This window comes from Populus euphratica, unplaced genomic scaffold (genome assembly GCF_000495115.2).
Source record: "Populus euphratica unplaced genomic scaffold, PopEup_1.0 scaffold448.1, whole genome shotgun sequence".
In the NCBI taxonomy this organism is placed as follows: Eukaryota; Viridiplantae; Streptophyta; class Magnoliopsida; order Malpighiales; family Salicaceae; genus Populus; species Populus euphratica.
In genome coordinates, this window is record NW_011500031.1 from 21,190 (window position 1) to 35,584 (window position 14,395).

The following is a 14,395-nucleotide window of genomic DNA, read 5'->3' on the forward strand; positions in this document are numbered from 1 at the left end:
GCTTCTTAAGGATGTAATATAGCGACGTAGTACATCCTCCTTCCACCCAAACCCAGACTGAAACTATCTTCCCTCCCCTTTCTCCTCTCAAATGGAACACCACAAGCCATGAACTTACCTGTACCCTCATCCTCTCCATGCTCTTCTCCTTCTTCTTCTCCACTCACTAGTTCCTTCCCTCTCACTCTTCGCTGCCCCTCTCCTCCAGTTTCCACCATTTCCAAACTCATCCGCCTATCTCGACTACACACAGCCACCAATCACATCAACCCGACTACAAAAGACCTATCTCTGGCCACCTCCATCCCCGCCAGTATCACCTCATCCAGCAATGACCAAACCCTCTTATCACTCCTCCGCCAAAGAAAAACGGAAGAAGCCTGGGTCCTATATACCCAAACACCTCAACTTCCACCACCCACTTGCCTTAGCCGCCTAGTCTCTCAGCTCTCCTACCAAAACACCCCTCTCAGCCTCAGACGCGCCCAGTCCATCCTCACGCGCCTCCGCCATGAATGCCAACTCCACCGACTCGATGCCAATTCCCTTGGTCTTCTCGCCGTCTCCGCTACCAAATCCGGACAGCTCTCTTACGCTTTCTCCCTTATCAACTCCATGCTCCGCTCTGGCTACCTCCCCCATGTGAAGGCCTGGTCTGCTGTCGTCAGCCGCCTCGCTTCAGCCCCGGATGGTGGCCCCACACGAGCCCTTAAGCTTTTTAACACAATTACTCGCCGTGTGCGTCGGTTCTCTGACGTAACAATGGTGGCTGACTCAAGACCTGACACAGCGGCTTTTAATAATGTGCTCAATGCTTGCGCTAATTTGGGAGATGGTAAAATGTTTTTGAAGTTGTTCGAGGAAATGCCTGATTTTGGTCTAGAGCCTGATATATTGACTTATAATATTATGATTAAACTATGTGCGAGGTGTAATAGGAAAGATTTACTTGTGTTTGTTTTAGAGAGGGTGATTGAGAAAGGAATTCCTTTATGTATGACTACATTGCATTCGCTTGTCGCGGCATATGTTGGGTTTGGTGATTTGGAAACCGTGGAGAGAATGGTTCAAGCAATGAGGGAAGGAAGGAGAGATTTGTGTAAGATACTTAGGGAGGCGAATTTGGAGGACTTTAATGAAGATGAGGAGAACGAGGTTTTGGATTCGAGTCAAATTGGGGTAAGTGTGTTTGAGAAGTTGCTTCCAAATTTGGTTGAAGTCAGCAATAGTGATCCACCGTTGTTGCCGAAAGTGTTTGCTCCTGATTCCAGAATATACACGACTTTGATGAAGGGTTATATGAAGCAAGGTCGTGTGACAGATACTGTAAGAATGCTGGAAGCAATGAGGCGCCAGGATGATAGTAAAGGTCAACCTGATCACATTACATATACAACTGTTATTTCTGCTCTTGTTAAGGCAGGTTCTATGGATCCTGCTCGTCAAGTGCTTGCTGAGATGACTAGACTTGGTGTGCCAGCAAATAGGATTACTTACAATATTCTGCTCAAAGGTTATTGCCAGCAGCTACAGATAGATAAGGCAAAAGAGCTGCTTAAAGAGATGGCTGAAGATGTGAATATTGAGCCTGATGTGGTTTCATATAATACTTTGATTGATGGTTGTATACTGGTTGATGACAGTGCAGGGGCTCTTGCATTTTTCAATGAGATGCGAACAAAGGGAATCATGCCCACCAAGATCAGCTACACTACTTTGATGAAAGCTTTTGCTTTGTCAGGTCAACCAAAGTTGGCTAACAAGGTTTTCGATGAGATGTTGAAAGACCCACGAGTGAAAGCTGATTTGGTTGCTTGGAATATGTTGGTTGAAGGATACTGTAGATTGGGATTGGTTGAGGAAGCAAAGACAGTAATCCAGAGAATGAAAGAGAATGGTTTCCACCCTGATGTGGCGACTTATGGCAGTCTTGCAAATGGTATATCATTGGCAAGAAAACCAGGAGAGGCGCTTCTGCTCTGGAAAGAAGTGAAGGAACGGTGGGAGGTGAAAGGAGAAGCGGAGAGTTCCAATTCTGATTCTCCTCTCCTGCCATTGAAACCGGATGAAGAGCTGTTGGCAACACTGGCTGATATCTGTGTGAGAGCTGCTTTCTTCCAGAAGGCCTTAGAAATTGTGGCTTGCATGGAAGAAAATGGGATACCGCCTAACAAGACCAAGTATAAGAAGATCTATGTAGAGATGCATTCAAGGATGTTTACTAGTAAGCATGCGTCACAGGCCAGGCAGGATAGGAGAAGAGAAAGGAAGAGAGCAGCCGAGGCTTTCAAGTTTTGGTTGGGTTTGCCCAATTCTTATTATGGCAGTGAGTGGAGGTTAGACCCTGGGGATCGAGATTATTAAGCTCCAGATTCAGTTAAACACTCTGTATTTGACTGTATACCATGCATGTTTTTTAGATATGAAGCCCACTAAAGGGGAAATGAAGACAAACATCTATAGAATATAACTGTTTACAATAAAAACATGAGTTCTGTTGTTATAACCGTTGGATTAATGTTGCATACTAACTCATGCCCTCATCACATGAATCATTAGATATTAGCTCTTTCAAATTTGTCCAGAGAAGGGAATTTAGAGTTCATGCTTACGAACCCAGACTGCAATTGATTCACCTAAAAGACATCAAGTGGAATGACATAACAGTCTTCTGCATGCTTCACGCTAACACTATACATGATTGCATGAGCTCATGGTTGGTTGTATGATAGGCGCCAAGTGAATTTGGTGCTGATGTCCCTCAGGCTGTGCTAGAGTAATAAAGTGGACGCCCAGTTCCAGTGATACAACAAAATTTGTCCAGTTTCTTTATGAAACTTAGCCCCTTGATTGACTCCGCGGGTAAGATGGCACCTGCACAAATATGATGGCTAATCAGAGGTTCTGGTTTCTTATGGATACTGACATATGCTTAAGTTCACCTATCATGGATGTGTTGCTTCAGAAAGTAGCCATTCATGCAGCAAAATAATGAGCATAATTGTTAGGGTTTATGGGATTCCTAAAACAAAATTAAGGATTTATTATTAAGCATTCATTACTTCAAAATCTGATATTTTTTAGTTTTAAATATTTTTTTAAATATTAAATTGTTACAAACAACATATCCGATTTTTAACAATACATAATGAAATATAAAGAGAAGCATGATAAAAAATGCTAGCTCTTTAATTTTATTTGTAATTATAATAAATTCATCTGAATAAATTTTTAAAAATAAGTAAAATATAAAAATTAGGTTCATTATTTTGTAATTGCATATAGAAAAATCTTAAATTACATGTTTTGAAAGAAAAAGTAAAGAAATTAACAATCATCTAACTTCCATTAAAATATGCTTTTTTATAAATGTTTTTTATTTTTAAGGAAAAAATTAAGTATACAAATACAAAATCTTCGAGTCTATAACATGCCCATCCAAATAAAAATATACAAGGCTATGTTCATTAGGAGGGATCGATAGGGAAGCAAAAGCACTGAAAGAAGTGTGAAGGGAGGGTACATTTATTAACTACCAGATTAATTTTATTATAAATATATGCTACTAATTAATTGTTAATGTATGTAATTACATTAATTACTAATTATAAAAAGCTCAAAAAACAATGACGATTATTTTTTAAGATATCAATAAGATGAGATATATTATGATCAAAATTATGCTTAATTTTATATTACGGTAGACTTTATAAGATTGAAGAGGTTAAGCATCTTAAAATAACATTAACAGAAAATTGTTTATCATGAAAATATTGGGATGTGAGTCCATCCACAACCATCCCGAGTCCGTTCACAATCATCCGAGATTCATCCACAAGTATCTCATATTCATTTACAAGTTAGAATATTGCTGATCATCCTCACACCTGTTATTATAAACTTATTCTCGAGTTAGTCGAGTTAGACGAATTGAGATGATATTTCAAATTTATGCACAAGTGTTTCGGACCTTCTACAAGCTCAAGCTGGGAAGATTATTAAATATAATTACATGTTATTATATATTATAAAAATTATAAATAAAAATATAATTGTTTTGATTTTTAATAAAATATTATATTATATTAATTATTCGTCTAAATTTTTTCCCTTTACATAGAATTGGTAACAGAATAGTCTGCCTCAAGATGTCTTTATTGAAAAAGTCAGTTATACCATCTATGATAGCATCTACAACATGCTAGTTGCAGATGCAACAAGCATGTCACAGATATCAATGGCGATTCTCTCGGTGCTCATTTCCTGATTATTTTTACACCGATGTTATTTTATAAAATAATTTTTTTAAATGTGTTAACTTACCAAACGCTAGCTTTTCATATTCAAATTCCTTTTTCATAATCTCTAAACTTTCTCATTGTTATAATTTATTGTTTATATATTTTTACAATTGCAAGATATTACAGTAAATATTCAGCAAATATTAAAAAGTCGAAATATATACATAACAGTACAGCGATCTGGGATCCACGAAAGTGATTGTTGTCTTCGTGATTGTGATGGGGATCGCGATTTCACCAAAAATATCGGAGATTTAAAAACTGTCTCTGGCTATTCATGAATCACAATCATTTGAATCCACTAGAAGAAATACGGAACAAGCAAAAGAACATGCACAGATGAACACAGCAAGTTTTACCACAAGGCTGAAATGAATAGTAAGATCGCAATAAATCAAACAAAATGTGGAGCCAGGTTTAAGTCTGGGGCATAAAATAACAACTCTTTTGCATTAAATTGGATCCAGTATCACATCAATTGCAACGCACTTAATATTAATTAACAATTAAAAATTCTGATGCTGTCCCTACGCCCAAATTGTCTAAACAATAAAAGTACGTGGTGTGAACAAAGTTTCCCGATTAGTCATCTTTTCGTATAAAAGGAAATTTTAACCACGAAGGATAAATAAAACGGAAAAAGTTCGATCTGGCCAAAGTTAAAAGTCACATCAGTTGAAATCTAGATGTTATTCGAGTCCATTCATCCTGGCATTTCTTTTCTTTTCCAGCTTGTGCTAAAGTAAAGAAATTGGAAACATTCCAGTTTTCTTAAGATCAGAGGTCATTCACTGTTTAAACCAATTATAACATTAACATAGTATGAATAAAATCACTGCATCGATTAAAAGATGCCACAGTTTTATATATAAGAACAGAGTGACAATACCCTTGCCAAGTACCCAAGTCTAAAAGACACAAGTTACAAGTTCCCATCATTTACAATAACTTCAAGAGTCATTCTACCTCTGACAAATACCCAAATTATACAATCTTACCGGAAACAACCCAGGATACAACAAATGAATAAAAACCACTCAAGCTGTCAGTGCTTACACCATACAAATGTTTTATGTTTCGAAACACTATTGGTTCTAGGAACTGGATGAGAAATTCAATACCTTCTAAATGACAGAATTCATTGTAAAAGAGCACATATCTACTCATTGCTTTGCATAGGGACCATCATGTGCTGAGCCTGCAAGCATTTAGAGAAGTCCAGTAAATAAAAATACTAGACTATGAAATGGAAAGCGAAATTGTTTCATAGCAATAACTCTTTTAGTTTCATCAACCAAATCACTCTAGGATTTATATGGAGATGCAACAAACCATGAATGCTAAGAAAAAAGAGAGTACAAAGTGCAAAGAGATTACTATCAAAACAATTTAGAAACGACAATTGAAGGAAAAGATAGAGTTTACTATCAAAACAATTTAGAAACAACAATTGAAGGAAAAGATGAAGAGTAACAGTTCAAATACTGAACACTGGCTACAAACAAAACCAAATCCAAAACACCCACCCCCATCCCATGCTCTGCACATGACAGAAGTGCCAGAGTATGTGTGGGATTTTCAACACATTCACACAAAAATTAGGTTTGGGCGTGCATATCAAATTCAGAATCTCTCTTCACATAATTGTCAATGAACATGAACATATTGGAAAGTCTGAAATTACAGTTCCTCTGGTTCACATTATATTTCAGTACACTTTAACTTGAACAGGAAAGATTCAAGATGAAATAAGTCCATCTCTCATCATGTCTCAAACAATTAAAACCACAATGACTAATTGAAAACCATTTAATCTCTAGTAACTAGCCTCTAGAGCTGTATAGTTGCACTAACTACAGATCACACTCAACCACCCAGAACCCAATGGGAGTCAATATACATCTTGGGACTCGTTTGGAGTTAATCAGAGCACAGCCTAATCTATCCTATTGTTCGGATTGCTATAGATTTGTGTTTAAGTTACTTTACTACAGAACTATTAAAAATTTAAAGGAGGGGACGACAGCAATGACATGTTGCATGGTATAGGGAGTTGATGGAAATTGAGATGCTATGACGGTGGAAACTGCATGAAAGTTGATGATTTGTACAATATAGTGGTGATGGTAACTGTTTTGTATAGCAGTAAAATAAAGACAGAAAAGGTAATGGTGGCGCTGAAAACTTCGTGGTAGCAATGCTGATGGCATATGGCATTAGATGGTGATAGTGTCAGCAGCAATGACAGCAGAAGGCAGGAAACGCACTGTTGGCATGGAATGCTAGCGCCATATATAACAGAATAAGGAAGCAAGGTGCTGTCATTTGGATGGAACAATGCTACAATCCCATTGATAAAGATATATCACCATATGCAAGACAGAATAATTCAACAGTTCAATAACAAAGACCTTAGGCTTGCAAACCAAAGCTGGCACACATATGCATAACCTTTCCAGGGCCCTAATCTAGCAACCAAGTGTATCTGAATAGATGTGCGTGACAGGTTGCCATGTAGCTAGCAAATAGTTCAGCCAATATAAAAACTGGAAAAGAGTTAATCCACAATAATTGACTATCCCATACATTTAATGATATAAAGCAAATCCTTTCACAGAGAAGAAGGATAATTTCTTAGGTGCTCTGATGTTAATTTACAAAGGAAGTTAAGGATCCAACCTAGCTTGATTTTCCTAGCTGTAATGAAGAAATCTTTACCACCCAAAAAAAAAAACCTATTTCCTAGCTGTTATGCTTGCTTTAATGTAATGTCCAGATGAGCAGAAATATTCCAAGAATGATTAGCACACTGTGGAGTGTGTGTGAGAGAGAGGGAGAGGGCTTACTTGAGAATTTGAATTTCCATAACTAACACCTTGTGAGAAAGAACCTTGATGAGAAATCTGGAAAATTTATTTGCCAAATATACCAATATAAGATGATTATGACAGGGTTGCTAAAAGTTTAGTACTATAAAATAAAGACGAGGTACATTGATTGACTAAAAATAAGAAATAGCAGTAACTCAGCAACATAAAGCTCCATTTCACCTGCGCATTTGGACCAGGGTGAACATCCTTTTTAGCAGATGTATCTCCAGCCTTCGCAGATCCCTTGGTATCACCCTATCAAACGCCGTATCTCATTATATATCCAAACACTCCAAAACAAGAAAATATCAAAAGCACATAATAATTGGCATACCTCCATCTGCATCGTCCATTCAATCCCCATACACATAACAACAAAAAAATCAGTCAATCATCATTTACTCAAATCGCAACAAAATCTCTATCTCGCATACTAAAGAAACAATACAAAACTGCAACCAAAATTAAATTCCAAAATCCCATTCCATATCCGTTTCTTATAATTTAAACCACCAAGCAAAATCTAACATTAAATCAGGTACAAAAATAAAATAAAAACTAGTAGAAATAAATTATCACCTCTCTGTATCGAGACAGGTAAATCTTAAGAGGATCAATATAATCCTCAAACCCTAACGTAGCCATAGCCCAAAGCAAATCATCACCATTTATCGTCTTCCTCTTTTCTCGCTGACACTTGTCACTTGCTCTACACCAAACAGAACCCTCAAAGTCAACAATTCAATCACAAATCAAACCAAAGAAAAAAACTAAATAAAATTAAATAACACCACTTACTCGCTAGTGATAAAGCTAATAAACTCCGAAACACATTCTTGAACAGTCTCTTTAGCATCCTTAGCAATCTTTCCATTAGCAGGTAGCGCTTTCTTCATAATCCTACTGATATTTGCGATCGGTAAGAACCTGTCTTGTTCACGTACATTAGAATTAGAGCGAGGACTTTGGTCTCCGCTCTCATGGCTTCCTCCCCCTGGACTCGCCGGAGCCTCTGCCGCCATATCGAAAACCCTAACTCACCACCAATAATCATAATTGATTGATCAAAACAGCAATCAGAGGAAGAGAATTTAGAGAGCGAGAGAGAGAGAGGGTAAGTGCTTGCGCGTGTGTGTGTGCTTAATTTATTACCTGTTAAAAGAAGAGGAAAAATGAGGGCGCGGATGGGAAGGGAAAATTGGATCGGACGCTGGAGAAGCGAGGAGAAAGGAGACGACTGAGATGAGAGAATGAGGTTTATCAACACCGTTGATATTTCTGTTCTTTCTCTCTCTTGTCTTTCTGGTTGTTTTTTATTTTTATTTATTTTTGTTTATTTGTTTCTGCGATTTCTCTCCGTTTCGAGATCTCGTCGATATCTTATTAGACCACGTGGTATCAGAAACTTTCGGTTTATTTTGTGCTTCCATTCATTTCACGACGTCGTTCTATCCACTCACCTCGTGTCGAACTCAAAGGCCAGCAGGAACTCGGTCTTCGTGGCATGACAAAAATCATATTCGTCCCTCAACTATCACATCATTCTCAACTTAGATCTCTTAACAAAGGATATTTCCAATTACATATCTTATCCATCAAACCAACCCAATTACCCCCCCCCACCATTAAAACTTGTAACAAAAGGGGCACAATTAGACCCTTCTTTTGTAGTGATTTTAAATCCAAAAACCTAAAGCAAGTTTAAAATTATGATTTCCAATACATCATTTGTTTATTTCGTCTTTATAAAGTATTTATTTATAAATTTTATTTTTATTTAAGCATTCAAATTCCTTTTTAGTAGAGATGATCATAATGTCTTATACTCATAAAGAAAGTTATAGTATGTTTTTGGTTAAAAAAATTTATAATATATAGCCTGAAATAAATATAAAAATGAAGATATGTGTGAAAATTAGCTATAAGTAGTATAAAAATAAAATATTATAAATCTATAAAAAAAATTATATAACACGCAACAAAAAGAAAATTATAGATGTAAAATGTGAAAATAATGGAATCTCAATCTTTTTAAGTCTTTTGATTATTTAGTAAAATCAATCTACTTTAATACCTTATAATTTACTCTTGCAACAAGTAATATCAAAGCCTCTAAACCTCTATATAAGGTCATGGCTCCCTACAAGACACAAGATATTAGTCGGTTTGAAGAAACTTGTCCATGTGTTGTTAAAGACATTTAATCTAATCTAAAAGCATTACAATTACAGATAAAAATAAAATTATTTTAAATGGCTAGAGATTAAGAAGAAATAATCTAAATGATTTTTGAAATATAAAAGCTTACTTAATAATTTTGGTTTATTTTAACAACATCATCGATCCCTTACTTATCTCTCTCCTCAAGTTGTCTCTAATGGTGCTACCTAAAAAGCAATTTAAACTCTTAATAAGCCATCCTCTTATCACCATCATAATAATTACTATATTGTAGTTTTAATGAACCTAGAAGGCCTATGACTTTTCTTTTATTAGTGGTGAATATGTCAACAAAAGAATGTGTAAAACAAATTAGTTTATTGACATGGAATCCATGGATACGGGGAAAAAAGGGGGAAAAAGAAAAAACAAGGGTAAAATATCTTTTATTTTATTTATTAAGATAGTTTCCACTAGCATTAAACTTAAGTTAGATCTTTTAAAGATATTGTTCTTACTTAGAAAGAGTACAACCTAACTTTATATAGTAGATTTGGCGGTGGGTGGAACCTTTAGCTATTATCAAGAATTTATAACAAATTGTTAATTTGAAGTTATATATTAAAAACTTTGAAGTGTTGTTGAACCAAGCAAAATTAAATGAAAAACAAGTCTTTTATCATGGATCAATCATTATGTTTCACGTAAAATAACTTGATGAAGTTTATGATTTGGTTAGAGTTTAAAAAATTACTACAAACTTTACAATCCAAAATAAATCCATTTACACCAAAAATAAATATCTATATGTCAAACATAGAAGAATGATGGTTGTTCATATAAAACAGGGAAAGAAGTTGAAATCTATTGAGTGTAGCGAAATTAACCACTTTGGAAGAGTTTTGATTGTCTAGGATAATTAACAAAATAGTTAAACAGGTGATCAATGGTCACAACTGACCAAAAAAATCAATTTATCACAAGAGTTTGAACACATACAAAGAATCAAAAAGCTTAATTCTTTTTAAAATGAAGGTCCTCACCAAAATAACTAATCAAAAGTTATATTTTAGTTTAAGATTCATATGGATATAAATAAAGAGGAAGTTTAGTTTATATTGGGATTCAATAAATTCTTCTTATTGGATACCAATATTTATGTAGAATTAGAGTTATATATTTAGATAAGATTCAAACTCTATACCAATATATTAAATATCTATCAAATGCTTAACAAATGCTTTGTCCACTCATATTATTTATCTATCAACAAAAAGAAAACTCTCGTATTTCCCTTAAAAAAACATTAAAAGAGCTAAGAATGAGTATTTCTAATATGATGAAAAATATTCCCCTAGTTATCAATTAAAAATAAACAATTGTACTCCATTCATATAATGGAAAAAATCGCTAATAAAGATAAGGATGAGGAAATTATGTTAAATAAAAATATAATAACATTGATGTGTATGCATTATACTTCAATTAATGTTCCTAAAGGTATTGTAATGGTTCATACCTTATAAGTTAAAAGAAGAGTAAACAAATGAACTTTTTATATTTTAGTATATTTGATAGTATTCAACCTTTTGAATCTTGAAACTACTAACAAACTTAATTGCAATTTATTTCTAATTAAAACTATTATTATATTGGAGGTTTGTGATAAACACAAGATAGTTTTATAATGCGATTTGTAAAAGGTTTTAATTGACTATGTTATAACTCGATTTTTTATCCTTTAATTTTGTATATATTTTGATAAAATTAGAAAAATCCTAAAAATATATTTTTTAGTAATTTTAGTTAATTTTAAACATTTTTATTTAGTTTTTATATGTAAAAATACTATTACTACTATTACTACTACTAATAATAATAATAAAAATAAAAAAAAATCATGAAAACCAAAATAAAATAAAATAGGTGGGGTTGAAATTGAGCCTCAAAGGAAAAAATAAAGTTTCTTGGTCACAATTGAGGATTAAATTAAGAAGAAAATTGAGAAATGAAGTTAATTTGATTTAATTTGGCTAAGGCTAAAAGAAATTTGAAGTCCAAGATAATTTTGAAATAAATAGCCAATTTAGATATTAATGAAGAGCATAATCGAAGAACAAGATCAAAATCAAGAATTAAATTGGTTAAAATTATATAATTTTAGGAATTAATGATGAATATGCAATAAATGGTTAAATTTGAAGGTCTAAATTGATTCATTTAGAAACACAATTGAAAAGAAAGATGATTTAGGACAATTTAAAAAATGCAAAGCTAAAGACTATAATGAAAATGAAGAAATATCTTAGAGATTAATTGATTATTTATATAACTTTATTTCAATCAAATCAATTCAGTCCAATAAATTCCAATTAGATTTAACTGAATTGAATTAGTTTAATTCAGCCCATCTAATTCATATTCTCAATTTATCCACTTTAGTTCAAATTAACAAAACCCTAAATCCCAACAATTGAATTTAGATTATTTAATTACAATCCTAACATTTAAATCCAGATTCCAATCTTCTAATTTCATCTTCTCAACCCCAAAATTTCAGACTAAATTTTCAATCAAATCTCTAGAAATCAAGTCCCATAAATCATTTTAAACAACATTTATTCTAGTATTTTCTCTCCATAAAATATTTTAGGTTTATTTACATGTCATATTTAATTTAATTTTAACAGTAATTTGAATAATTTTACCCATAGCTTGCAAGATATGAGGATGATTCATTTCTAATGAAAGATCAAGGGAACATACCCAAGCAATAGCTATCTTGATTATATTTTTAGAAGCCTTAAAAGAGTAATTATATGATCGAATTGTCAATGATTAATTAAAATTGCCCAAGGTCCTCCAACCAATATATACAAACAATTGTCCTTATTTGAGAATTGAACTAAGAAATAGTCACACATGAAGTCTATCATGATTTGCAATCTATTGAAATTGAAATAGTAAATAGTCATGTTATGTATAATTGTGTAAATATTTGTTGGTATTTTATAATGTATTATATTTATATGTGCTCGATAATTTTATTGTATATATTTTTTAATTTGTATTTATTATTATTTTAATGAAATAATAAGTTGAAATTCAATAAAAACACTTCTGTGTCATTAAATAATGGTGTCGGTAATTGTTTTATGAATCTAGGGAATGATTATGAAGATACACCTAATTAAAAAAGTATTAACCATTGAGAAAGATAGATCGGGAATCCCTTCGTTGGTGATTGTTTTGTCCTTCTGCCATGGCAAGACAGCTGTGACCACTGACCCAGTGACCCGATTCGGGACCAAATATATGCAGGGAGGTGCCACCATGATCGGACCAAATCAGGCGGCCTGAGGTTTGAAAGAAGCGATGGGGTTCTGATGTCTCGAAAAGAAAGAACAAATCGATCACTGATGGGTTGCCCAGCAAGATCCATGCTGAAAAACCACATGATTTTTGCTCAATCTGAGCGTGCAAGGATGGATGGTCCACTAGACCCTAGGCATAGACTAGAAGACTTCTCGGCCAACCTCGCAACATCCAAAGCAGCCACCATTCCCTGTCTCTGTCACTCAGCATCCCCGCTGTCTTCTCACATGATTGCTAGCTTAGGACAATAATTCCAGCGCAAACGGACAGAGATGGTAAGAGTTTACACCCCCACTTCATTACAATACAAAAGACGTAACTCTGCTGCTAAATGGCCTGTTCACTAACGTATTGAGAGCATGATGAAGTTATTTTTAAAAGTATTTTTTATTTAAAAATATATTATAATAATATATTTATATTTTAAAAAGATTATTTTTAATTTTTTATATTAAAATGATTTAAAAACATAAAAAAATATTAATTTAAATAAAAAATATAAAATTTTTTAAAACCACTTTTAAAACATAAAAATAAATAGAAAATGCCTTTACATCTTCTTTTTTTCACCAATCAATTTATTTTTTTAATACACTACATTACTTTATATTTGAGCTTGAGAAATTGCTTTTGTTAAATTACTATGAGCTTCTCAAGGTGTTAAAAAAATAAAACAAATGTTTAATTTTTCAAGCATAACAATATTTTTATTATGCATCTAATATGAAAAAATTAAAGAACAAAGAATTGCTCATTAATATCCAACGAAAATAAAATTGCTTTTCTTTAAATTTTTTGATTGATTTTCTATATTATTTGATCATATTTGTTGCTACATCGCCAAAAGAACTCCTCGCTGCAACAAGCAGGCACGCAGGCCACCAGCTAGTTGAACAACTAAACCGTGTGAAAGAGGCCTCATTTTCCAGACATTGATGGGATTTATAGCATGGAAACGGGAGGATCCATTTATTCATTGCCATATGAGGGTAAATTTACAACACAATGAGAATGTATATAATTTGCAAGCTCAAAATTTACACGTTCAAAGCTCTTGCTCTTGCTTGAAACCTAAAGGATCGATTCGATTGTTGAATTCAGCACTATAAATCCTAGACCAAAAGAAATTGGACGACAAGAACCCAAAACTGCCGGCAGTGGAAATGTAATTATAAGGCTGGGCATGAAAAGAATTATCTGGCGGTTGGCCGTGCAATGGACTCGTCAAGCGCCAGGCAATTCTCAGTTCCACCCAAGTCCAAAGAACCCAGGAGGAATGAAGACTGAACAGAATTTCTGGACATTTCATCAGAGACGCCTCTTGCTGCTGTCACCTCCCTTTCAATTGAGATAGCATCTTGGATCTCCTTGAGAACTTCTGAAATAGATGGCCTCATGTGACCATGAGGCTGGACACACGTCAAAGCTTTCTCTGCTATCTTCCACATTGACTGGATATCAAATTCATCACATAGAGAGGGATCAATGATTCCTTGGATATCCCCACTCTCAATGTGTAATTTTGCCTGCCATACAATTATTTAAGTCCATCAACAGCAATAGAAATTTCCAGAAGTGAAAAGAATGAGGTTCTCAAGGAAATGTAGCAAACTTTTTTGTGACAACAACCACGCTGAATGTCTAAAGCAGGAAATAAGGAACATTTCCAAATATGATTAACTCGGCATT

At 33.9% G+C, this 14,395-nt stretch overlaps 3 protein-coding genes across 4 annotated transcripts in view; 1 reads left to right on the forward strand and 2 right to left on the reverse strand.

Annotated features, from left to right (window-relative positions):
• LOC105142461 (pentatricopeptide repeat-containing protein At3g09650, chloroplastic-like) lies at positions 1 to 2,508 on the forward strand. Its single transcript, XM_011050099.1, has one exon. The coding sequence runs from the start codon at positions 109 to 111 to the stop codon at positions 2,362 to 2,364; it is 2,256 nt and encodes a 751-aa protein (XP_011048401.1). The 5' UTR covers positions 1 to 108; the 3' UTR covers positions 2,365 to 2,508.
• A 2,580-nt stretch (positions 2,509 to 5,088) lies between these two features.
• LOC105142462 (nuclear transcription factor Y subunit B-like) lies at positions 5,089 to 8,521 on the reverse strand. 2 transcript variants are annotated; one of them, XM_011050100.1, is made up of 7 exons: positions 8,324 to 8,519; positions 7,970 to 8,203; positions 7,751 to 7,880; positions 7,506 to 7,511; positions 7,352 to 7,426; positions 7,148 to 7,204; positions 5,089 to 5,499 (listed from the first exon to the last, which is right to left on the reverse strand). In XM_011050100.1, the coding sequence occupies exons 2-7, from the start codon at positions 8,191 to 8,193 to the stop codon at positions 5,461 to 5,463; spliced, it is 531 nt and encodes a 176-aa protein (XP_011048402.1). In that variant the 5' UTR covers positions 8,194 to 8,203; positions 8,324 to 8,519; the 3' UTR covers positions 5,089 to 5,460. The 2 variants fall into 2 exon arrangements, with proteins under 2 accessions (XP_011048402.1, XP_011048403.1); XM_011050101.1 differs by lacking the exons at positions 5,089 to 5,499; positions 7,148 to 7,204; positions 7,506 to 7,511 and having other exon boundaries at positions 7,352 to 7,429; positions 7,748 to 7,880; positions 8,324 to 8,521.
• Positions 8,522 to 13,651: 5,130 nt separating this feature from the next.
• Positions 13,652 to 14,395, reverse strand: part of LOC105142463 (probable LRR receptor-like serine/threonine-protein kinase At1g67720) — an 8,673-nt gene continuing 7,929 nt past the window's right edge. Inside the window, exon 15 of the mRNA XM_011050103.1 lies at positions 13,652 to 14,232. Coding sequence (XP_011048405.1) covers positions 13,900 to 14,232 — 333 coding nt within the window. The 3' untranslated portion in view covers positions 13,652 to 13,899. The remainder of the gene's footprint in view (positions 14,233 to 14,395) is intronic.